Below are 27,381 nucleotides of genomic sequence, written 5' to 3'. Positions count from 1 at the left end.
TGAAAACTATCTTTTTTTTCTTTCGTCTTTTTTTTCAGTTGTTGGGCAATTCCAGTTGTCCCCATTTTCCCCCATTACTTTCCCTTGCCCTATCCCCCGCCCCCCCGCACATTCAATCCCCTCCATCCCACATTGTCTTTGTCCATAGGTCCTTTATACATGTTCCTTGATGACCCTTCCCCTTCTTCGCCCTGTTATCCCCCTCCCTATTCCCCTCTGGTCACTGTCATTTTGTTATTTCCATGTCTCTGATTATATTTTGCTTGTTTGTTTTGCTGATTAGGTTCCACTTATAGGTGAGACCATATGGTATTTGTCTTTCACTGCCTGGCCCATTTCACTTAGCGTAATGCCCTCCAGTTCCACCCACGCTGTCACGTAGGGTAGGAGCTCCTTCTTCCTTTCTGCTGCATAATATTCCATTGTGTAAATGTACCACAGTGTTTTGATCCACTCACTTACTGATGGGCACTTACGCTGTTTCCAGCACTTGGCTATTAAAAACTATCTTTTTATAAGAGATTCCAAGTGGCTATGAACCATATCTCCTGCAGACTGAGAAAACCATCTTCCAAATATCTCTCAACAAAGACAATTACAGGGTATATTTTTTAAAAACAGCAAATAACAATTTTTGATCAACAGACACTAACTAGCAAAACATTCCTCCATGTACTGTATTTAACCAATATGCCTCCACCATTCCCTAAGGTTTCCTAGTTAGTAAAATATGACTGACACCCGTAGTCAGTTCATGACTGAAGTGCCCATTCTTCCAACCTCAAGCCAAAGCTGATTCTTTGCTCACAGCATCTAAAATTGGCTTTTCAAGCACAAATTTATAGAGGAAAATAAATTACATTTTTGCCTCGCTTTTAACTAAGGCACAGGTGGCAAACGCAAGGCCCTCGGGTTGAATCCGGTGGCCCTCCACCTTGTTTTATCTGGCCCGGCACCTTGTCTCTACCCGGGGGCAGCGTCGAGCTCTCACTTAACTGTTAAGGAGCAGCTACATTTATACAGTCCTAGAATTACATTCGGCCCTTTGAAGGCAACTGCAAGGCTGATGTGGCCTCTGGTGACAACGACTTTGACACCCCTGAACTAAGGGCTAATTTTGATCCAGTTATCCCAGGTGTCTAGAGCAGTGGTCTCTGAAGTGGGATTATGTGCAGCTGAAGGATTTGCAAGATCACTCAAGTGTCAAAATAAACTGAATTCAGAAACTGACCACTGAATAGGTGTATCACAAAATACTAAACCGAGAATAATGAAGCATCACTTTGCTTTCCTTATTATTAATAAATAAAAGAAAAAATAAGAATATATTTTTCATCTTGGCTCACCCTTTTTATTTCATTTGGTGTATGTTTTACTATGAAATATTTATATTTACTATATATATAAACTATTAGTACATAAGCTATAAATATATATACACGTGTGATACCATGACCAATACGTTTTCTTACTTAGGAGATGCATGGTAGACTGTTTGGAAATCGCTAACTTAGAACAGACGATGAATAAAGGCTAGGCCATAAGCTTGCTTTCTGAACGAGACAGTATTCCTGCCCGTGGTCGCAATTTGGCCAGCCACCTGGCAAAAACCTGCCCAGCTTTTTAACTGCTCCCCCGCCCCGGGGACTCTTTCACCTAGAAGGTTCTTTCCTTTACAGCAGTCCTCCCTCACCCACGGTGCTGCCTGCAGCAGGTTCAGTCACCACAGTCGACGGCAGTCCAAAACTATGAAATGGAAAATTCCAGGAAAAAACAGCTGATAGGTTTTAAATTGGGTGCCGCTCTGAGCGGCGTGATGGGCTCTTGTGCTGCCCCCTCCGGCCTGCCCAGGACAGGACAGTTCTGCTACCCAGTGTACCCACACCACCCTTGCTGCTTGCTCATCAGGCACCCTGGAGCTGTCTCAGTTCAACTCACAGAGACCGCATTCACATCGCTTTTATTACAGTCTATGGGTGTAATTGTTTGTCTTATTATTAGTTACTGTTAATCTCTTACTGCGCCTACTTTATAAATTAAACTTTATCATGGGTGTGTTTGTATAGGAAAAACACTGTATGTGTAGGGTTTGGTACTATTTGCAGTTTCGGGCATCCACTCTGACCCATCTTACCTTCCCCACACAACTGACAGAATACACTTCCAGTGGAAGCACCTATCTGCATTTTTACTTGACTGTCTGTTTACACATTTGCATTCCATAAAGGACAGTGTGCTTCTCAAGAACTAAGACTGGGTTCTGCTCCAGTTTTTGGTTCCCGGGGCAGTACAGGGCCTGGCACACAGTGAGTGCTCATCAAACACGTGTGAATGAATGAACTTATGGACCAACACAAAGCGATCTCAACTGTGAAATAAACAATTCAAAGAATAATGCATACAAAGGACATTTCAAGATTATTTAGGAAGTGATATAACTTAATTATCTAGTAAGTAGCCCAAAATGACACAGAACTGATATAGCTGAAGTAATACAAAAAATTATAAAATGCTAAGTTAACCTTTTCATTTTTAAACTTGTTTACTTGTCAAAGAGGTGGTGTCCTTCAAAAAACAGTGAAAAAATCTTTAGAAGTCCTCTGTCTGGCCAACACACACAGATGCTGTGAGCAAAAGGCCTCTCTGCTGGAACCCAGAAGCATCTGTGTTTCTATGGTAAGCCAAGCAGGGTATCTCATTTTCTTATCACAATGTACGTCCCCAAAATAGCAGCTGTTTACTTACCACAGCAATGCCAAGGGAAAATTCCTCAGTTTTCCTAACACTGACCTTGCCTCCAGGAAAGAATAATAAGAGTCCAGCCACTAGACCCATGCAGATATTAAGAAATGAAAATACAAAACTGATGAGCAATTTTATATAAGTTGAGTAATCTCTGACAGACTAGAACATTTAACTGTCTGAAGGCTGTAAAATGTTTTCATTAACAATTTGAAACGTAAAAAATTACTAATTCATTGCCAATCAAAAGAATGAAACTTTAGTGGAAGTAATGATATCACTATTTATTTGAGAGCCTTTAAAAGACAGAAAGAGAATTTGTTTCTCTTTCTTGAAAAATTGGGGATTTAACCAGGACTCCTCTGGGTGACATTATACAGCTTTTGAGTTTAAGTAATGTAATTTTGTCCAAAGATTCACTTTAAAAATCAGATAAAGTATATGCTTTCCCGTTCACTAAAGAATTTAGTGGGGCAAGTTTGGCAGGAAAAAAACACAGTACCTCACTGGGAGAGCTGGTTACCAACTAATTTGCCCCTGCCCACACTGTGGCACTCCTGAGCCCACTGGTTCTGGGGGGCTGCAGGCCTTGGGGACGGCTCTCCACAGATGCACAAGTTCCCCAAAGGAAAGGGACGTGGGAGGGAAAACACGAACTTGCCCCAGAGCCAGCTCAGCTGACGAGTGCCACTCAATGAGTACATTCCTTGTTGGACCATCTTTCCCGGAAAACAACACTTTAGAACTGCACTGTTCAATAAAGTGACCAACAGACACATATGACAAAATTAAAATTAATTAAAATTAAAAATTCCTCAGTTGCAAATGTGCGGTGCACATTTCAAGCGCGCCGCATGTGGCTAGCAGCTGTCGCTGCATCAGGGTTTGCTGGAGGGTGCCAGTGCAGAACAAGAGGCGGAGGGCGCCAGTAACACCTGTCTTCAGGCCTGTGGAGTCACCACTCTGTGCTATAAACCCCTGTAATGATGATTTCTGTTAAAATTTAGAAGTCATGAGGGACTAGACATGATGGGGTAGAAATAAGTTAAACTTTTTATGTCCCACAGTTCTCTCTCAAAGAGCCTCTAGAGATACCCTTCACATCATCCACCTCAGACCATTATCCGACCATTCACAGAGATGAACCTCCTCACACCCCTAGGGCCTTAAAATTCCTTTATAAACTTAAAGATAAAAGCAACTTCCCATGCTGGTCTTTTGGGAAGGAAAAGAAAAGAGAAGAGAACTGTAAAAGGCTGACAACATTAAAATATTGGCAAAGATATGACACGGTCAGTCAGAAGAAATGCAAGCACAGAGCCACAGCGGCACACAAATTTCGTAACAGCTTTATTCATAAGAACCCCAAGTTGGAAATAACACAAATGCCTACCAAAAGGTGAATGGATAAACAAACAAACTGTGGTAGAGTCCATACAAAGGACTAGTATCCAGCAATTAAAAAGAAACTAGCTACCTATGCACACAACATGGGTAAAACCAAATAATGCTGAACAACACAAGACAGATGCAAATACAGAGGAGACAAACCCTTCACCTGTAGGTTTGGTCCCAACCCACCAGCCTTTTCTCCTGTGCATCTGGGGTCACTGCCAGCAAGCCTCTCTCCTCACAGAGGCATGTCTACACCTCTCATAGTGACTTAACAAGCAAAAATCCCTTAACTCACCTGTTACCTCAAATTATCAACCCTTTTTCTCTTCACTTCACAACCAAGCTTCGCCCAAGTCTCCCTTTTGCCTCCCATTTTCTCCTCATACAGCAATCTTCCCCAACTACCATTAGAAATTTTGTCCAGCAACAACTCCTCAGTTGCTCTGTCTTCCAAGCCACCAATGACTTCTTAGTTGCCAAGTTCAGTGGCGTCTCCCTCTCCGCACTATCCGCTCTCTTGTTCCTCTCACTGTCCTCCGGCTCTCTGTCAATACCATCGTTATCCTGTCAAGTCACTCAAACTCACAACTTCAGGGTCATTCTTTTCCTTTACCACCTAACCTCTCGCTCCACAGTGGGGGCGGGACCTAGAGATCTCCTTCTACACTGTCACAGGCATTTGAGTCCCCCCTTCCATCTTCAGGACTGCTGGTCCAGTTCAGCCTGTATTACCTCTCTCCTAAGAAATAAATAATAAATAAAAAGTTTAAAACACAAACAACCCCCCACCCCCAAAATAACCTAATTGGTTTCCCTGACTCTAATTTCTTTTCTCCAATTCAGTCTTCCCCCTGCCACCAGACAAGACCTAAAATTAAAAATGCAGCTTCTAAATAAAACCAAAACTCCTTAGCAGGATCTACCCTTGTTTTTCTGCATCATCCACCTCAGTGCCCCACCCTATGTACTTCATATTCCAGACTCCGTGCCTTTGTTCACACTGCTCTTTTTGCTTCAATTCCCTATTCCAAACCCCTTCCATCTTACCCATCTTGCAAAGTCATGTATGAAACTCCCTGGTTCTGAGTAAGATCTAATATCTCCTATATTTCCTTTATTTGTGCTTCCTCAACAGTTTTCTCACTGTTTATCACTATCTATTTTACACTATGTAGTTAAATATCATAATTCTAAGCTCTGGCATGCCTGTCCACCCAATGAACACACAATACATATTAGCTGAACTTTTTGTTGTTGTTTTTAGAGAGAGGAAGGGAGAGATGGAGAGAGAGAAACATTGATTTGTTGTTCCCCATATTTATGTATTCACTGGTTGATTCTTGTATGTGGCCTGACTGGGGATCAAACCTGCAACCTTAGCATATGGGGACGATGCTCTAACCAACTGAGCTACCCAGCCAGAGCAGTTGAACTTGTTATTAGCCTTTTTTGAAATATAGTTCTAAGTCCTGGCTGGTGTAGCTTAATGGATTGAGCTCCGGCTGAGAACCAAAGTGTCGCAGGTTCAATTCCCAGTCAGGGTACATGCCTGGGTTGCAGTCCATGACCCCCAGTAACTGCACATTGATATTTCTCTCTCTCTCTCTCTCTCCCCTTCCCTCTCTAAAAATAAATAAATAAAATCTTAAAAAAAAGAAATATAGTTCTGTTATAGGAAATATAGTTCTGCTATAGTCTGTGTCTTCCCAAAATTCATGTTGAAAACCTAATGCCCAAGTAGTAACATTATAAGAGGCGAGGCCTTTGGGAGGTGATTAGGCCATAAAGGCAGAACCTTTATGAATGGGATTAGTACCCTTGTCAAAGAGAGCTAGCTTACCCCTTACCTAGAGAGCTAGCTTACCCCTTCCATCAAGAGAGGACACAGTGAGAAGTCTGTGATCCAGAAGAGGGCCTTCACTCAACCATGCCGGCATCCTCAGAAGACTTCCAGCCTCCAGAACCATGAAAAATAAATTCTGTTGTGTATAAGCAACCTAGTCTCAGGCATTTTGTTGTAGCAGCCCAAACAGACTGAGACAACGTAATTTTATGTATTAATACAGGGTGGGGCAAAAGCAGGTTTACAGTGTGAGTATACAAGACTGAGTTAATAAAGTATTGTAATAATCATAACTTGCAGGTCTTTTTCCATACGAACTGTAAACCGACTTTTCCCCCACCCTGTATAGCATACAATTCATTATTTTAAAGTGTACACTCCAGGGCTTTTCCATATATTCACTATGTAACACAATCATCACCACAAATTCCAGAACATGTCCAGCACTCCAAAATGAAACCCTGGACCTATCAGCGGCTAGTCCCAATTCCTGACTCCTTTCATGCCCTGGCAACCACTAATCTACTTTCTGTCTCTCTGGATTTGCCTATTCTGGGCATTTCATATAAATACAATCTTACAATCTGTTCTCTTTCTGACCGGCTTCTTTCACGTAGCATCAAGTTGTGGCATGTGACAGTACTTCATTCCTTTTCATGGCTGGATCACATTGCATTGCATGGATGTATCATATCTGTTCATTCACCAGCTGATGGACACTGGGTTAGCCCCACTCTTTGATTACTATCAATAATGATGCTATGAATATCCATGTACAAGTTTAGACAGCTTCCGGACTTCCGGCAAGATGGAGGAATAGGTGGACGCACCGTACCTCCTCGAACAACCAAGAATAGAAAAACAATAATTTACAGGCATAATTTCACTCAGAACTGTCAGAGGATTTATCTGAATGGAAGTCGGACAGCCGAGAAGTTGAAATAGACCCGTACATCCAGACTGGTAGGGGACGACAAGCTGGGTGGGCGCGGGTGGGCGGTGCACGGAGGTCGGGGGAAATTTGGCTCAAAATCGGCGCGACAGCCATCTGGGGCAGAAGAACGCAGTGGTGATCCCTGAGTCCGCAAGCTGAGGTTGGGGGAGCCAGTGGGGCAGCGATTGTGGACCAGGGCAGAGCTTGCGGCCCAGGATCCCAAGCAAGGAAGTGTCTGAGTCCAGGAGAATGGAACTGTCGCCATTGCTCCCTCCTGTCCCCGCTCCCACCCCCTCCCCCACATATAACGTCACAATCTAGCGACTGGGGTGCCCAGCCCCGGTGAACACCTAAGGCTCCGCCACCCACCGTAACAAGAGCGACCAGACCGGAAAAGGAAAAAAAAAAAAAATAATAGGAGAGACAGGGAAAGACATAAGACATGTTTTCAGCAGAACAGATCAGTCCCCCAGGACTCATCCTTTTGAGCAACCAAGAAATAGCCAATCTATCAGATGCGCAGTTCAAAACACTGGTGATCAGAAAGCTCACGGAATTGGTTGACTTTGGGTGCGATTTAGATGAAAGGATGCAGGTTACCATAAAAGAGATGCAGGAAGATACACGGAGGAGAGCCAATAGTGAAAGGAAGGAATCTGAGTCTCAAAACAATACAGTGGACCAGAAGGAAGATAGAATCAACGAAGCAGGAAAGCATGATGAAATAAGAATTCAAAAAATCGAGGAAAAGCTTAAGACCATCGAGGACACCTTTAAACGTTCCAACATCCGAATTATAGGGGTACCAGAAGGGGAGGACCAACAAGTGGAAAAGTTATTTGAACAAATAATAAAGGAGAACTTCCCCAATCTGGCAAAGGAAACAGTCTTCCAAGAAATCCAAGAAGCGCAGAGAGCCCCAAAGAAGTTGGACCCAAGAAGAAACACACCAAGGCACATCATAATTACATTAGCCAAGGTAAAAACAAAGGAGAGAATCCTAGAAGCAGCAAGAGATAAGGGGACAGTCACCTACAAAGGAGTTCCCATCAGACTGTCAGCTGATTTCTCCAAAGAGACCTTACAGGCAAGAAGGGGCTGGAAAGAAATATTCCAAGTCATGAAAGACAAGGACCTACATCCCAGATTGCTCTATCCAGCAAAGCTCTCATTTAGAATGGAAGGGAAGATAAAGTGCTTTTCAGATAAGGTCAAATTAAAGGAGTTCATCATCACCAAGCCCTTATTTTATGAAATGCTAAAGGGACTTATCTAAGAAAAGAAGATAAAAGAAAAGACATGTATAGTAAAAGGACAGCAAACTCACAATTATTAACAACCACACCTAAAGCAAAACCAAAAGAAACTAAGTAAACAACTCGAACAGGAACAGAACCACAGAAATGGAGGGCACATGGAGGGCTAGCAGTAGCGGGGTGGGAGGAGGAGAGAGGGGGAAAAGGTATAGAGAATAAGTAGCATAGAATGTAGGTTGAAAATAGACAGGGGGAGGGCAAGAATAGTACAGGAAATGTAGAAGCTAAAGAACTCACAAGTATGACACATGGACATGAACTAAAGGGGGGGAACGTGGGTGGGAGAGGGGGTACAGGGTGGAGGGGAGTGAAGGGGGAAATGGGACAACTGTAATAGCATAATCAATAAAATATATTTAAAAAAATATATCCATGTACAAGTTTATGTATGAACATGTATTTTCAACTCCCTTGGTTATATACCTATGAGTAGAATTGTTGGGTCATTCTGTTTAAGTGTTTGAAGAACTGCCAAACTGTTTCCCACAATGGCTGCACCATTTTACATTCCCAGCAGCAGTGAAGGAGGGCTCCCGTCGCTCTGCATTGTCACCAGCACTTCCTTAGCTGCAGCGCACCACTGGGAGTCATGCTGTGTCTCACTGTGGTTTTGATGTGCACTTCCCTAATGACTATAATGTTTAGCATCTTTTCAAGTGCTTGTTAACTGCCCAGCTTTTATGGAAAAATGTCTATTCAAATCCTTTGTCCACTTTAAAATCGGGTTGTCTTTTTATTGTTGAGTTGTAAGGGTTCTTTACGTATTCTGGACACTAGACCTTATCAGACACATATGATTTGCAAATATTTTCTTTCATTTTGTGGGCTGTCTTTTCACTTTCTTGATAGGATCCTTTGATACATGAAAGTGTTAAATTCTGATGAAGCCTGATTTATCTATTTGTTCTTGGATTGCTTATATTTTGTGTAACTAAAAAAAATCACTGTTTAATCCAAGGTTGTGCAGATTTTCATCTATATTTCCTTCTAAGAATTTTATAGATTTAGATCTTTGAGCCATTCTGAGTTAATTTTTGTATATGGTATAAGACAGAGGTCTGAATTCATTCTTTTGCATGTAGATATCCAGTTGTCCCAGCATCATTTGTTAGAAATACTTTTCCCCCCACGGAACAATCTTGGCACCCTTGTTGAAGATCGGTAGATCATAAGTGTACAGGTTTATCTGTGAACTTTCAATTCTATTCCACTGGTTTATATGACTGTTCTCATGCCACCACAACATCTTGGTTACTCCAGCTTTGTAGTAAGTTTTGTAATTAGAAAGTGTGTCTTTCAACTTTGTTCTTCTTTTGCAAGATTGCTGTGGCTAAAATGGCTTTGCAGTTCCATCTGAAGTTTAGAATCAGCTTGTCCATTCCTGGAAAAAACAGCTGGAATTTTCATAGGCACTGTATTGAATTTATTGATCAAGTTGGGGAGTAAGACAATTAACAATATTGTCTTACAATTCATGAACATACGTTTCCATTTATTTAGATCTTTAACTTCTTCAGCATGCTTTACAGGTTTCAGTGTATAAGTCTTACACTTCTTTGGTTAAATTTATTTCTATTTTATTCTTTTGATGCTATTGTAAATTAAACTGTTTTCTTAATTTCATTTTCAGATGTTCATTGCTAGAGTACAGAAATGTACTTATTTTTGTATATGGGACTCCTATCCTACAACTTTGCTGGATACATTTATTAGCTCTAACAGTTCTTTTCGGTAAATTCTTTAGAATTTTCTATATACAAGGTCACGTCATCCACAATTTTATTTCTTTTCAATCTGAATGCCTTTTTCTCTTCTTTTTCTTGCTTAACTGCCCTACCAAGAACCTCCAATAGAGTGCTGAGCTGAAGTGGTGAGAGCAGACAGCTTCATCTTATCCTTGATCTTCAAGAGAAAATTTTCAGTGTTCACCAATAAGTAAGATGTTAGCTGTGGATTTTTCTGTTAGTTGAACTAAATTTTTTGAACAACTCATAAGGTTGCTCTGAGAATCTAATGAGAAAAGATCTGTGAAGGTGTTTTCAAAACTGTGAAATACCATTCAATTTCAAATATTCTTATTTAGTAACTTAGTGCTCTTACTCAGGAAAGTTTACTCCAAATGTTGTTAAAGAAATTAAAACAATGTTTATGAAGCTTTTTTCCTTAAATTCCCAACATCCTGATGAAAATTTGCCACACTGTTCTTTTGAAGGGTGAAGAGGAAGAGAAGGACCTTTGGAGAAGGAGTCAGAACTAAGATCCAAAGTCTAGAGCCTCTCCCCAGTCCCAGCCCCTAAGTCTCACACCTCAGGACTCTTTCCTTAGCAAGATGCAGGGCACTGCATGTCGGGAAAGCAGAAAGTGAAGATATAAGACAGGCGAGAAGCAAGAGGCAGCACAGTACAGAGGAAAGAACACAAGATTTAATGGAAAAGTTAGCTGCAACTTTAGTTGTTCAGAAGCAAATAAAAAAAGAAGACACCTGAAAATTAGGTCGAATAAACTTCACATCTTCAAAGCTACAAAATCTATTGACTTACATCTATAAGTCTGCACTATACTTATCTAAATTGCTTATGTTCATCTGAGTCACAATTAAAAACAATATACTAATAATTCATGATGGCTAGTGCTCATGCCATAATATTGAGAAGTTTCTCAATAATTTAACAAATTCAGCTTGATAATACTAAAAATAAGCACAATATAATGGCATTATTTATAATGTTACTAGCTACAAATAATTATGTACCAATAACTGAGTCAAAGTTGGTTGCTAGAAGGCAAAAAGGAAATTACTAGCCTACTTCTACTCAGCAGAATGCACATTTAACATGTATCTATAATGTCCCAGGCACTGTGCTCCGCGCATATGCTTGAAGTAGAGTGCTTGGGGCATTACAGACATACATTAACAATGAAGCAGTAGCCACTTTTTATAAGTTCTGAATACTAAATAAAATATTTATTAAACGTGTATAAAAGATACAAAACACCATGAAACAAACACCATGTAGCTACCACCCAGTTTAAGAAAAAGAACATTACCATTTCTTTAAATCAACTTTTTATTGAAGAAAAACATACATTCAGAAAAGTACATACATTGTAAGCGTTTGGCTCAATGAATTTCTACGAAGTGAACACACCCAAGGTAACCAGCACCCACTACAAGAAAAACACTGCCAGCATTCCCTTCTGCCCCCCGCTCACTAGACCCTCACCCCCAACCACAGATAAGCACTGTCGCTTCTATCACCAGAGAGAAACCATGGATTCATTTTGCCAGTTTTTGAAAACTTTACGCAAATGGAATCATACACCATGTATCATTTTGTGTCTGACTTCTGCCCCTCAATATTATGATACTTATCCAGGTTGTTACATGTGGCAAAAGTTCATTCATTTTCATTGCTTCCTATAATACATAATTATATGAGTATACCACCATTATTTATTCATTTAAGTTTCTTCTAGTTTTTAATTATGAATACGGTTGTTATTAACATGTGTGTACATGTCTTTTGAATAATATATATATATGTATTTCTCTTGAATATATTCCCACCTCACCCCACCCAGCCTCCAGTAGAATTGTGGGGGCATAAACATACATGCCATATGTTCAGCTTTAGGGAGTTTTGCCTAAGGCATACAATGTGGTGTTGTGATATAAGCATATGTTATATAATGATTACTATAATCAAGTTACAGAGTTACCATTCTGTGTGTGGGTATGTGGTAAGAACACTTAAGACCTATCAGCAAATTTCAAGTATACATTATTAACTATAGTTAGCATTTTAAATTGTTTCTATGGGAAGGTCAGGAAGGGTACAACATCTACTATACAACAAGAAATAACTAAGCTTTCTTAAATGTTTGAAAATTGGATATAGAAGGTATTGAAGGGAAGAAAAGACAATGACTGGAAATATAGAAGTAACAAGTTGGAGTATACATTTGGAAAGAAATCTGGAAAAAATATCTCCAACAATTTATAAGGAACTAAATGGGAGAGTTCAAAATACTGCACCATGTCAACTTCAGCACACACCAGAACCACCTGGAGAACTCTTAAAAGAGATTGCAGGGCCCCGCCCCTCCAGAGCTTCCCATTTAACCAGCCTGGGGTGGAGCCTGAGAATCTGCATTTTGAACACGTTCTCAGGTGATACTGACTGGCTGGTCTGCAGCCTCCACTTTGAGAAATCATTGTACTAAGTAAGGAGGAATAAACTTCATAAAAACAGAAATACAGGTTCATTTCCTTCTATAATAGAGAGAAAATATGTAGAAAAGAGGCTTCAGCAATGCTCTTGGGTCGATTTCATCATTTAACTTGGTAAATATAATTAAGTTTATTTTGATGCTTGATAAGTAGTAAATTGATTAGAAGGCTATATATACAAAAAATAGTTATCAGACTCTGTCTGCAGGTGAAGGAAAGACTGCATCGGAGTCCAGTAGCTGTTTAAAGTTTTATCTACGCTATCCTATTAATGATTTACATAACAGAATAAACACCAGTGGAGCATTCAATATCTTGGCAGAGAATATAACATTAAAATTCAAATTACAGACATTGTCCAAATGACTATTTATTAAGGTATTCAGAAATACATGTTCATCCATGAATTCAAAAATCATTAATACTTCCACGATAGGTTCTGTTCAAACAGTGGGAATTAAGTCTGCTCTCTTCTCACAGAATTCTGTTAATATTGTTCTCTAGGAGAAAAGTAACTAGGATAACTGCAAACTTTAAATCCTCTAACATAGATTTTCTTTGGAAGACCAAGAATTAGTGGTAATTACTATTTTCATTGCATGTCAAACCAAGAAAATGTTTGTTACATGCACGTCACACTAAAAACATCTTACAATTAAAGAAAATCCAACAGTGAAACTCTACTCTCTATTATTTAGTGATTTTAAAAATAAGTAAATGTTGGATTTAAAAAACGACAGGTTATTTCTTACCTTAAATTAATAATTTCCCCATTTTATCCATTACCAAAGATCTATATGGTGAGTGCAAAATACATCAGAACTTAGCACTTCATTCTGAATTTAGCAAAGGACCAAAATACCCTGCATTACTCATAAACAGCTGATGCAAATGCATTTGGTTTTAAATCTATAGAGCACAAAACTGTGATAAATTATTAGCACTTTTTGGCTTAATGTAAAAAAAAAGTAGGCCAAAATCAACAATAGATAAAGCTAAATTAAATTTAAAGATAATTTTTTAAAAAGAGGAGGGAGTAAGCTGCTCCTAAAATTCTTATGAAAAAGGGTCAAGAAACGCCAAATGAAGAAAAATAAGAAGGGAGCTCACCCTACTAGACAGCAAGAACAATTTTAAATCTATGGTGATTGCACAACATTGGAAATACAGACAAGAAGACTCTAATAACTATGTGTGGTGCCAGGTGGGTACTGGAAATATCGGGGGACCACTTTGTAAAGTATATGATTGTCCAACCACTATGCTGTACACCTAAAACTAATACAAAATAATACTGAATGTAAACTGTAACTGAAAAATATTTTTTAAAGCTATGGTAATTAAAGCAGCGGTTTGGTGCACATATGGATGAACAGAAGAATGGAACAGAACAGAGTCCAGACAGACTGGATATGAAACAGAGCCAGCATACAAATCAGTGGGGGAAAGGACAGATTCAGTAAGTGATATTGGGACAAACGAGTCTACATACAGAAAAGATAAAATTAGCTCCTAATTCACACCAAACACAAAAATAAATTCCAGGTGAATTAAACACCAAAATGTGAAAAGCAAACTTTTAAACCTTTTAGAAAAAAATCTTTCTGACTTCAACATGAGAAAAAAGTTCTTTAAAAACATACTAATCATAGAAGGAAAAAAATAGGTAATTGTAACTATAATAAAATTTAAATCTAAAACTATAAACATGAATAATCACTGCTGTCTGAGAAAAGCTATTTGCAACTAACAAAGGATGAGAATCCAAGCAAACTTACACCCCTCAAAATGGAAAACTCTACAAATCAGTTTTTTAAAAATGCTAACAGCTCAAATGGGCAAAGGACATACAAAGGTAATTTACAGAAGAGGAAATCCCAAAGATCAATATGAAAAATGCTCAATTTCACTAGTAACCAGAGAAAATGCAAATTTACAGGATTGTTTTACACCTACCATGCTGTGTAAATTAAGATGTTGCCCTGGCTGGTGTGGCTCAGTGGACTGAGCACCGGCCTGAGAACCAAGGGGTCACTGATTTGATTCCCAGTCAGGGCATATGCCTGGGTTGTGGGCCAGGTCCCCAGCTGGGGATGTGTGAGAGGCAACCACACAACGATGTTTCCCTCTCTCTAAAAATAAATAATAAGTAAAATCCTAAAAAAACATGTCTATAATATTAAGTGCTGGGAGGACATAAGTAACAGACACTCCTGCACTGCTGGTAAGAATGCATATGTATATGTCTCTAGGCATATATCCTAAAGAAACTTGTACATATACATGGTAAGAGACATGTATAAGAATGTCCACTCTAGAAAAATAAACTCTGAAACCACCTAAATTTTCCTCTGCTGAGAGAACAGATAATTGTGGTATATTCCCAGAATAGAATACGACACAGCAGTTAAACAGAACTAACTGGCTCTCTCTATATCAACATGACTAAGTCTCAAGTGTCCTTTTAAATGAAAAGATGCAGGTTGCAGAAGGAAATACAGAGTATAACACCATTATATACATTTTATATACACACACAATATATTTTATGGGCACACACGTATGTAGACATTAAGAAGACAGATCTATACCGACTTTAGGATAGTAGCCATTTCTGGGAAAGGTTAGTGGAATGAGAAGGGATGCACAGGGTCTACAGGAAGGGAGGGAGGGAGGAATCAAACATAGTAAACATTTCAGATTTCTTCCCAGCTGACTGATATGAATTTAAAGTATATTTCATATTATTTATTTGATGAAAGAATCAAATTAAATCCAGAAAATAACAGGTTCTAAAAGGAAGAAAAAAAAAGAAGGGACACAAAGGAGATTTAGTTGGAACTATAATGTTTAATCTTGAAAAATGCAGAAATTTAAAGCAAATATCAGAGTATGTTAACACTTGAATCTGGTTAGCGAGCACAAGGATATATATGTCATGTCATTTTCCATACTTCTCAGCTTGAAGTATGGAAAATGACATGAATCCTCATACTTGAAATCTCTTAAAATGTATATAACGTATATTTCTCTAAAATGCACAGAGCTTATAGAAATAGTTACAGTCACATGAGGAATATTTAGTTTTCATCATAAAAAAGTAGGTTAGACACTAGAGATTAAATCACTAGAAAATTGAGCCCTGGCTGGCATAGCTCAGTGGATTGAGCGTGGACTGGGAACCAAAGTGTCCCAGGTTCGATTCCCAGCCAGGGTACATGCCTGGGTTGCAGGCCATAACCCCCAGCAACCGCACATTGATGTTTCTCTCTCTCTCTCTATCTCCCTCCCTTCCCCTCTAAAAATAAATAAAATATTAAAAAAAAAAAAGAAAAAGAAAATTGAAGGCAGTGTAAGATAGGCCTCAGAGCCCATTCAAGGACATTAACACTAGAGTACAAAAAGGGATCCTGTTAAGAGACTATTGTCTAAAATACCGTGCCTGGAGTGTGGACCCTTAAGAACAGCATTATTGCAAGTATCTAGGGTATTGTCAATACAGATGTTTGCAAAGGTTACTGTTCTGCCAATTCAGGAATTTTCAAAAGTAGAACAATAAATATATCTTCAACTTATACTTTTGTACCTTGATTTAAATATTTGGGAAAAAAAAAACACATCCATCTTAAGCACAAAGTCCTCTGGGTTTCAGAAAGAAGCAGCTATTTAATAGTAAGAATTCAACTTTTTTTCTAAAATGTATAGTACTTGAAGATACTTTTAAAAATCTCCACTAAAGTAATATACAGGGTCCAGCAGAAGTGACTCCACTGAGTGCGGCTGGTAGGGTACATGTCTCACACGAGATGGACAGCAATCTGAACATGTCACCTAAAACGTCATATGGCGTGTTGAGTATGATATTGTTATGTTACAGAGTTACATGCTTATGATTTCGTAATAAAAGATTTAGTACAGATTACCAGCTCATAAAAAGGGGGGCATTATTTGTGCCGGACCCTGTATAAAAGTAATTAACTACTGCACATAAAATTGTAGAAAGTTGATATGCTTTGGATAGCAAAACAATGATTTAGAGAATGGAACTATGAAACATTTTATATTATTTGTTTTGACTTGTGGTACTGCACATGAGCTATTTCCAACTTATAACTTGTGCTCCAAAACTTCACCTAAAGGTTGGTTATTTGGTAAAGATATCATTCACCCATAAAGTGTAAGCGGGTAGGTTTCTGAACTAGGCTACAAAAACTTCTTCAAAATACTAACTGATACTAATATACTAACCTGTGTAGTCAAAATGTTGGATTAGGTAAATTTTACCTCTAGCATCTTTCTACACTCCTTTCAACTCCTAAGAGAGTTCTCTCCCTTAGATGCCTATTTAATGTTCATCATATTCTATTTCTTCACAACAAATCACCTCAACTAGGTAAGGAAGAAAGTGATCCACTGGCTTATTTGCATTGATGTATATATATTTTTAGAAAGGAACTGCTGGATCTCCAGTAAGTGAGATTCCTGGCAATTTGAACAGACGATTACAAAGAAGCTCAGGCAATGTGAAAAGCCTTTCTTCTCTTGTTTTTTCTTCAGTAGTGGGTGGTGGTGGTGGTAATATAAGAGGCCTAGAAAGCAATACCACATAGAGTAGTTTTCCTAAGGAGCCTCGCCTTACCTAGAGTCAGCTCTCCTAAGCTATTAAGGCTGCATTTCAGAGTCTTTCTTTACTTCTGATTCCATGATTCCGGAGCAGTGTAGCATGAGAATTCTAAAAGATGGTGTGGAGGCCTGGGGCAGTGGTAATTATCTGAATGTGAAGCTCTTCTTAAAGTGTCCATGTTCGATGTAAGTAGTAATAATTATACCTTTAGAATCTGCGTTATTAGTAGCAAACATTTTAAATAGCTGAGAAAACTTATTAATTGAACATTTTTGAAAGGCTAAAGGGAACCAGATAAATTTAAGTCAACTGACCATTTTATTATAAAATGTATCCAACTTGTCATTCCACATGTTTCTTATATAATAAATACACTAGAACAATAATGACAAAAATTATTTTCTTTTAGGTTCTTTTTTCAGATTAGGGACTTCAAGATATTTTAGAGATTAATCAAGTTCTGGTGCCCTCAATACTGTATCATCACACTTTTATTCTGCAGCCCATTTCCCATATGAACTAAATATGATGCTTTCTTTTTCAGCCAGAAAAAGCAAAGGACAAGATATGCTACAGGTAAGTAATGCTGTCAACAGCAAAACCCAGCGATACAGTGTTCCAGCGATATACAACACACACACAGAAGTTCGATGACACAGTGAATATAAATGCCACTTACAAGATGATCCTGGGATGCCGAAATTAACTAAATTAAGCAAAAGCAATAATTCAAAATACCTTTTTCTCCCACAAAAAAGAAATACAGAACCCATTTTAAGAGTATCACAAGGCTAACTCTCTATTTGCTAAACATTGACAGGCCGTTACTAGAAAATTATAGCTATCAGAAGAAATAAGACAATCGGAGATGGACCAAAGGTGTTCAGATTTTCCAAAGATGGTGGTTTTTGAAAATTAAGCTTTGACAGCAATCTCCAAAAAGTTCTAGGTAAAGTAAATTACCGAAAGTGCACTGACGTGTGCCAACCTACAAGAGGGTCCCTAACAGCATGGTCAAGGGCTATTTCAAGGACTTGAACGTAGACATGGGAATCACTACTATTACATTGAAGAGAGAGCTACTATGTCTCATAACATGGAAGAAGTAAAACCCAAGAAGACCTTCAACAAGTAGCAGATATGCCCTGACCTAAAACAATGAATTGTAAAGGGGATAAATGTAAGGCCTTACATTTTGGTTCAACCAAACAACTGTACAATTCCTAGATGGGGGAGGGGGTGCTGATTTTTAAAAAATATTAGCGTTTTAGTGGACTCTAAGCTCAGTATGAGCCAAAAGTTGTGATTTATTGGAGAAAAAAAGCAAATACAATTTTACCCTGTATTAATAATAGTACTGTCCAGCTCGAGAACATACATAGTTCAAGTGTATTCTTCACTGATCACTATGTTGCATGTAGCACATTTAAGAAGAAACAGTAACGCGACAGAGTGCTTCCGAAGGAAGGTAACCTAAAACATGAAGGGTTTGGAATATAGGATATTGGAGGAATTGGGGCTGTTTTACTTGCAAAAGAAAAAATCTGAGGAAACATGTAAACTGTCTTCAAATATCTGAGGAACTATCATATGAAAAAAACTGTTTAGTTCTATGACGCTCTAAGCAGCAGAAGTAGTATCTATGTATATCATTTACATGGAACTCCATATAAAGAAAGATCTTTTTAACATGTCAGTAAAATGGGCTAGCTTTTAGGTGACACACCCTTTATCCCTAGTATATTCACTGAGAAATTAGGTTCGTATTTTTAAAAATATGTATTGAGCACCTAGGTCCCAGACAGTGTACAAAGCACAGATGATAGTAAGTAAAAACCCAATATGGTCTAATGGAAGGTAAAGTCTAATGGGAGAGGCAAACAATCACACTGATAAATTTAAAATAACAGATAAATCTCCAAGGAAAGGAATACAATTCCTCAAGAGCATACAGCAAAGGATCATGACCGGAAGTGTGGGTTGGAACCGGCTTCCTTTGAGTGGCTGAGCGGTCTGAGTGGGAGGGAAATGGCTGGGAACACAATGTGCGGAAGAAAGGGAACAGCACCTGCAAAGACCTTGTGGTGAGAGAAACCACTGTAGGCTCAGAGGACTGATAGGCTTACATAACCTGAGCATACGGAGTGAGGAGGGTAGTGGAGAGAGGCAGGAGCAGAACCACAAAAGACTTCACAGGCCTGGTTACAGACTTGGCCTTTTCCTAAAAGTAAGGAGATGCCATCAAGGGCGGTATTGAATGGGCACAGGAGGAAACAATCAGTGTGGAGAATGGCATGAGCAGACTACCTCGGAGCTTGCTGCAATAGTTCAGACCAGAAATGACAGTAGTTTGGGAAAAGGAGGTGAAAATTGAAGATGTGAGAGAGGTGGACAGATTGAAGAGACTTTTAGGATGTTAAAATGACAGAACCCATGTGACCAGTCCAGTGGGTGATTTGGGCATAGTTTAAAGCAGCAATGCCCCAAGCCACATTCTTTGATCCTGATACATTTTGGGGGGAAGGGCAGATAGAACTGTCAGTTTGAAGGATGTGGTGAAAGAGAAGAGGTATAAAGGACGACATCCATACCCCCACCCCAGGTTTTTAGCCTATATAAATGCGTGTGTGGTAGTGCCACTCCCTGAAATAGGAAACACAGGAAAAGTACGAACTAGGTGGGCTAGGATGGTGGGTTTACATTTCAACAAGTTAAACTGGAGGTGCCTAGTTTCGAATAGCTAGTTTGACATATTGTTCTGGAACTTAAAAGATAGGTCTGGACTGGGAGTAAAATACTGAAAGTCACGGACACATAGATAAAATTTGAAGCTGTCAGCTTAGAAGAAACTGCCCAAAGAGAAAATAGAGAGTGAGAAGACAGCCTTGAGGAATATACGCACTGAATAACAGGGCAGAGGATGGTGAGTCTGCAGAAGAAGGGTATGAGTAAAAACAGAAGCAAGGTTTCACAGAAGCCACAAGAAGAGCATTCTCCATGAAGGAGGCAATGGTCAATCACCAATGCCACATGCTTTTGAGACATGAAGCAAGACGAGGAATGAAAAATGACAATTTTAGGGACACATTTCAGTGGAATGACACAGCTAGAATCTGACTGCAGTGGGCTGAGGGGTAAGCGGGTGATAAAAAATGGGAGACAATAAAAAATGTTGACAATTCTACTCAAGATTTCTGGCTGTAAGGTGGAAAGAGAAAAGGTGACAGGTGTGGAGGTGGAGAGAGGGTTTGTTTTGAGATGGGAGAGCTTGAGTGTGTTAAAATGGGGTTCCTGAGGTGGGAAAGACAGAATCTGAAACATAGGTGGACAGAGCAACCACAGATAAAAAGGAGAGTCTATGGGGAAAAGGAAGAGAAAGAGCGAATTAAATGACCTTTACGGTCATGACAATTCCATGACAATTTAAGATAGGACATTTGTATGTATTCATAAGTCTATGCAAACATTCAAATATTCTAGCAAAAATAATCAGGGGACAGCACATCCTTATCCCCTAATGACGCAGTTAATGTCCCCAGGTTTATGATCAGTGTAATCTCTGGGCAGGATCCATCCCTCAGAGAGCTTATAGCTCAACGCACTCTGCAATACAGCACAGAACCAGCCCTATCTCGCCTCGCCAACCCCATACTACACTGCGATCTTAGAGGTTAGAGGAGGAAGTAAAATTTAAAACCCTGAAACTACAACACATTCCGCTGCATTCGACGCGACTACCAGTCATAAAAGCAAAATGCGATACCCCAAACCCCCAGACCAAGCTAAAGACGTTCATGCTAAAGACACTGCATGATCCGGCAGTGACAGGTCCCCCACATAGCCGGGGGGACATTTGCACTCCTTCCTCCTTTCCCAAGACCTTTCATTATGAAGAACCAGAAATGGGTTCCTAATGACCCTTCCCACAGCTCTCGTCCCAATGCAGCAGACGGATCCTCCGCAGTTACTCCAGAGGCGGCACCTAATAAGCCCTCGCAAGGGGATGCGGAGAACCCCCCAGAGTCCATCAGACGGGGATGGGACGGCCACAACCCTGCGGCTGCCTTGAGGGGCGAGGGGTACAGCCCCAAAGTATGGAGAAGGGGAATTAAAGGAGATGCAGGAAATCTCAGTGGCCAGGGGCTCACTTCCCCTCGAGCTTTCTTAGGGGGATGGAGTCTGAGGAGGGCTATTCCCGTGCCACCGCTCCCCCTTCTCACTCTCAAGCCCTGCTCTGGCCTGCTGCCCCCTCCAATGCCCCATTTATTCAGGCCCATTTCCCCTCCCCTGAGCCGTCCGGACATTGGAGTGCCGGCAACCCCAGCGCCCCCGCCTTCAGCCGCGGTTCCCGGGCCGGCACTCACCCGGCCCGCCATCTTCGCGGACACGTCCAGCTCTTAGGATCCTCCAGGCGCTTAGCAGAGCCCGCCCCCGCCGCACGCGCGCTCGCCTGCCTCCCGCCCGCCCTCACGCAGGCACGCAGCCACCGCGAGACCGTGCACGAGCCCGGGCGCGTCCCCGGCGCCCCCGGAGTTCCCACCCCTCAGGGTGCACGCGGGCTCGTCGACTACAGTGGGAGGGCGGGACGCGGGCGCCATTTTGAACTTCAGGTTCTCTGGGAGTGGTGAAGGGTCTGTTGACTGTATTCCTAGGGCGTACGTGTCGGCCAGCGAGTGTCTGCAGGGCTTCTCATAAGAATCTCATCACAGCTGGCCGTTTGCACCGAACTTTGCAGCAAGGTTTTTGAGGCTTCCGTCACCGAGCCCGTGCCTATCGTTTTAGCAGCTGCACTTTGCCTTTTAATGGCCTTTAGCTTGATACTTCCAGACCCACTGAAGTGTGAAAATGTATATGAGCTCCCAGCATGGGTTCTAGTCCTACCAAAAGATCACTAATGACTGGTTGGCTCTGAACTCAAGTTCTGCGTGAATTCAGGCTTTTCTCTGTAACCAGACTTGTTTTCCTAGCGCCCTGAAGTTGGCATTTATATTTAGCTAATGGGTAGCCTGGAAAACTAAAGTTAATACTTTCTTCTAATTTAAAAATGAATTGATTATCTCCATATTTTAATATATTATTTTATTAAATATTTTATATTTGTTTTTATTTATAAAAGTAATTTGTGCCCTAACTGGCAAGGCTCAGTTGGTTGAAGGAACATCGTCCTGCAAAGTGATAGGTCCCCTGTTGGATTCCGTGTCAGGGCCCATGCCTAGGTTGCGAGTTCCTCTGGTCCCGGCTTCTGTGGGAGGCAACCGATCAATATTTGTCACATGATGTTTCCCTCCCTCTCTTTCTTCCCCCTCTCTAAAAATAATTATTTTTTATAAAGGGATTTGTGTTTTTGACAACCTTCATCATTCCCCAGTGTTGCTTTGTTTTAGACAGTCTGTATGGTGGAATTTGAATGCACAATAATATGTGCATTCCATCCTTTTTTCCATCCTTTTTTTAAAACTTCAATGTTGTTTCCTTTCTACAGTTCCATTTCCTCACTGGAATCTCAGAGTACATCCTCCTCCTCCTCAGAATAGATAATAATAATAACGGGGCCCTGCAAGAAAATTGATTCTGCCAAACAGGATCTCGGATGCTTTTATTGCCTCTATTATCTTATATTTATAAAAGACAATAAGAAATGATAGATTTGTTATCTCACAGTTAATTAGAAAAAAATTGTTTTTCCAACACGTGGAAGGAAAGAAAAAAAATTAGAAGACTTGGGCATGCTTAGTGATTTAAAATTAAGTACTAATAAAATCAAAAAGTGACCCGAAGATAGGCTAGGGACAAGAGAAAAGTTCAGGCCCGTTTCATAAACTCTCATGCTGTACCTCAGAACCACAGTGCTTCATTGGAGAAATCAGATATTAACTAAATCACAGGTGGATCAGAGTTTAATAGGCAAGCTATATTACAAGGGAAAATGTCTTTAATATCTCCAACCAGGAGGAATATTTATCACCTAGGAAAAATAGGTCTGCAAGAGAGGTTCCAGTGTATCAATTTATGAGCATATCTACCCACAGTAAAGGGCCTTTTGTATCCTCCCACAAGTTGTACACATGCAATAAGATTAAATGATGTGCATAGCCCTGCGGGGTCTACCAAAGAAATTGTAGGCAGACATGAGCTCTGGTGCTTAAAATGCTTAGCAACAAGCTGGGGGGGAAGGTTTGAAGAAATTGCTCCAGGTTGTCACATGTCTATGCATCCCATCTGTGCTGCACTCTGATATTCAAGGTCATCTCAGAGTGGAGCTGACCTGGTATCACCTTCTAAGCAATCCTTGCAGAGATAGCTGATAAACAACAAATGTTTTTGCTGTCCCCTTTTTCTGGTCACAACTCCCCTAGTTCATACAGGCTTCAATGTGTCGTCAGACAAGGTACCCTGGCCCAGGAAGGAGCAAGAACCCAGGCAAGGACCTGCACTGCCCCTCTTGGAAATATCACTGTGACACAGACAAAGGTGGTCTTCAGAGCCCCCTTCATACCCCCTGCACCGCCTCCTCTCTTTAAGTTCTTTCAGCATTAGTAACCTAATAATTACTCTTCACAGGAGTTTATGCAGTTGAAGGAATGCTGCCTGGAAGAGCAATGCCTAATCTAAGGAAACAAACCTCTCATAGCAAAACATCAGAGCCTGTGACTTCTATGTGGGGAGCTGTATGTGGACAGCAGTCCTTATTCTTGCCCCTGCCATCATTACCCAGAGGTTAGTTGCCCCGAGCCTGAGCCCAGGCTTTCAGAGAGCCTTAATGAAAACTTCATTTTACAGCCCCGTCATAGCCAGTTTTAGGAAGACAGAGTTTGCCATCTGTTTGTTTTCTGTCAGAGAAAACCTGTTTCCCAAAAATGATGGATAAGGCTAGAGAACAGAGCAAAATGGAGAAAAGCTATGGAATTTTAAAAGAAAGGAAGACCAGCTGATGCAATGCGGTATTCTAGCTGCAGTCAGGTGTCTTTGCTTGTTGTTTCTTTTTTTTTTTTCTTCAGATGACTATGTCTTTTCTCTTTGGAAGATAAAGAACAAACACCTATAGTTATGAAAATCAATTCATTCTAGAAAGTCTGAGTGGGCAGGAGAGATGATAGAATTCTCCATGGAAGGGAATGAATGTTGCTATGGAAACCAGACCATCCTTTAGGGTGAGCCCCAATGCACTTGCCAGGCTGCCTAACCTTGCCTCTTAACATTGTGGATCCAGAGAGCTTCCTGCGTCTCTTCGACAAGGGATTATTCAGATATTGGTCTGATGAAACCATTATGCATGTTGAGAAAAGGAAGTCAGAGTTCTCCCGGGAGGGGCTGCATTTCCTAGAACTTTAAAACACTGAGAGGCTCACAAACCATAGCTGGTTGGGATGGCTGCGTTGGCTACTTGTGACAGTTCTCTGGAGGCCCCTGAGAAAAAGTGAAGGCGTGTCTTCAGGTTTCTCCTAAGGGTAAGTTGACTGGAGGGCCGTTTCTAGCTTGAGGAATATGTACAGCAAGGCTTCCTAAAGTGTGACCAGAATAGGTGGATAAGCTAAGTGATACTTGGGTGAAGATGGCCTGGGTATACTGTGTGACATTTAAATTCTCTAAACTTCAATGTTTTCACATGAGAATTGGATATGATAATTATCACATAGTAGCTAATACATTCAACACCTGACTCAGCAGTTACACAGCAAATACTGATTGCCACGGCCAAGAACTGTGTAACTAATACTGATAACACTATTAGCCAGTTTTAAATTCTAACTTAGAGATGGGGAGCTATCACCAAATAAGGCATTTCTCAGTGTGAAATGATCTCACTGCTTCTCCTAGGAGCACTTTGTACTTTCCACGCTAGACAAATAATGTTATATTGACCAGAAGTGTTTTCTATTAAGAGAAAAACTTTCCTGAATCAATATCATCATGAGCAATTTACCTTTATGAGTTACCACAGTTGAGCTTTATAAACGTCCCCGAGTAGCTGTTATAATTTCAGTTAAACTTCCTTCCTAATGGGCAGAATTTTGTATTTTTAAAAAAGTAAGTTGGCTTTTGCATTATAAAACTAGTACAACATTTTCTCTTAAAAGAAATTACAACCCCACCTCCTGAATACGATCACTAATAAATTAGCTTTATTTTCTTATAGCCTTCCCCCATATTCTTCATGCATATTATTATTTAAAATATGAAATATATGTATGTATAAAAATATATATGTATATGAAACGTGTGTGTGTCTATTGGTTTTAATCCAGGGGCTTTGTTTTATTTGTAGGCAAAATGCATGTCTTGGGAAAGTAACGCATATTCTCAGGTTGTGAAGGGTGGAAGGATAAAGCCTCATTATTATCAGCTTCAGTATTCCCTCTGTAGGTACAAACAACGGTAGATAAAAATCTTAGCTTTGCTATTTCTCCTTTTTTTCAGGTCAGGATGAATCCATTCAAACAGCCTTCGTAGTTGCTGGTGAAACAACTTTACATTTTTGCCTTGGAAGTTAGCAGGAAAGCATGAATAAATCATTTGTACTGAAAGAAATAAAAATACTAGGAAACATTTGGAAAAAATAAAGAAAGAAATAAAGATTAAACATGAGATACTTTTTCTTTTGGTTACCAATTTAGCAAACAAACACTAATAACCCTCTTTTTAAAGAGTTTACCAAATGGGAAGCATGGCTTCCACTTGGTTGATGGGAATGTAGATTTTATAATCTATTCAGAATACACTCCGGCAATGTAATATGTGTCAAGGACCTTCAACATCTTCATGTTTTGACCCAGTGATTCCACTTTAGAAATTTATTCATAAAAAAAAAGATAGCAAGGAATGCAGGAAGAAAAAAAGGAAGATCCCCACTACAACATTATTCATAATAGAAAAACTTAAAATAATGTAAATGTTGAATTACATGAAAATGGTTAAATATATTAAGGTATATCCATATGATGGAATATCACACAGCTATCAAAAATACTGAAGAAAAATGTTAAGTACTGTGGAAAGGCTCAAATTAAAGTATTAACTAGAAAAAACACCCCAAATTGTTCAGAACCTGAACTATGTAAAAATTGTATAGAAAAATGACTTCAGAGAAATAAACCAAATTGTAACAGTGATTGCCCTTGGATGATAGTGTAATGAGTAATTTTTTTCTGTTGTCCTCCCTGCTCCTCCTCCTCTCTCTCTCTCTGCCTTTTCTTCATGTATCAAAAAAAAATGACCTGTGGCTGAAGCCAGATGGCCACACTGGGAGACACTTGCAGCCACTCAGGGCACACCCCAAGTCCATCCAGAGCAGGTTGATTCTCCTCATCGCGCAGGCTAAGAGGAGCACCAGCGGATCCGGAGCTGTCCTTGATGCCCATACCAACCAATGTTACAATTGAGGCCTATAACTTGAATACTGTCCTGTTTTGGCAGTACCAATCTTGCCGTGGATGCCTGTTTTTACTGTACAGGTGAAGACTTATGGGGAAGCTATAGGGACTGACACCTGCAGCACCTCTCATCATTACTGTAATATCTTTTCCGTGACGAATGAGCCATCAAGTCCTCTCTGGGCCAGAGTTAAAGCTAGGTTTGGACAAAAAGAATCAGCCTATGCAGAGTCAAGAGGATTTATTTTGTACAGACAAGGGAAAATTGGACCACCTTATCAGATATAAGAAAGACCAAATCATTATTGATATATTTCATTCTTTAGTTACTGTAAATGGAAAAGAGCTGGAAGCTGTATATCATGAAGAAAATACTTGTTGCACATTCACATGCAACATGTATGTGAGAATAGAGGGAAGTCTGATCACAGATAGAATGCACGTACAGAAGCAAGATGAGTGCAGTGAGACTCGGGTCCACTCAAGTACTCCAGTGTCTCACTGAATTCTGGGTACTGTAGTTCAGCAGCAGGGGCCTCAGAGACACAGCTTGTTACAACTGAAAAGTCCAAAGGACTTTGTAATCTCCTTTTTTGATCATAAGAGCAAAAAAATGACTTTGTTTAATTTTTTGTAGTCAGAAAAAAATACTTTAATTTTTAAAGAACTATGTAGAAAACGTCTCAGATGTACTTACATTTACCCTCATATACACAATCACTGTGACCAGAAAAGAAAGTATTTGGTTAAAAAAATTAAGGTGTCAGCCCTGGCTGGTGTGGATTGAGTGCCAACCTGAGAACCAAAGGGTTGCTGGTTCAAATCCCAGTCTAGGGACTGGGCTGCAGGCCAGGTCCCCAATAGGGGTGCACAAGAGGCAACCAAACATGATTCTTTCCCTCTCTTTCTCTCTCCCTTCCCCTCT

The 27,381-nt window shown here is 40.0% G+C and overlaps 1 protein-coding gene across 1 annotated transcript in view; it reads right to left on the bottom strand.

The window, feature by feature from the left end:
• NSF (N-ethylmaleimide sensitive factor, vesicle fusing ATPase) overlaps nt 1-21,552 on the bottom strand; it is a 137,705-nt gene extending 116,153 nt beyond the window's left edge. The window contains 1 exon segment of the mRNA XM_036033577.1: nt 21,450-21,552. Coding sequence (XP_035889470.1) covers nt 21,450-21,461 — 12 coding nt within the window. The 5' untranslated portion in view covers nt 21,462-21,552.
• Nucleotides 21,553-27,381: the final 5,829 nt, after the last annotated feature.

Source organism: Phyllostomus discolor, chromosome 8 (assembly GCF_004126475.2).
Source record: "Phyllostomus discolor isolate MPI-MPIP mPhyDis1 chromosome 8, mPhyDis1.pri.v3, whole genome shotgun sequence".
In the NCBI taxonomy this organism is placed as follows: domain Eukaryota; kingdom Metazoa; phylum Chordata; class Mammalia; order Chiroptera; family Phyllostomidae; genus Phyllostomus; species Phyllostomus discolor.
This window is presented reverse-complemented; position numbering and strand designations above follow the sequence as displayed.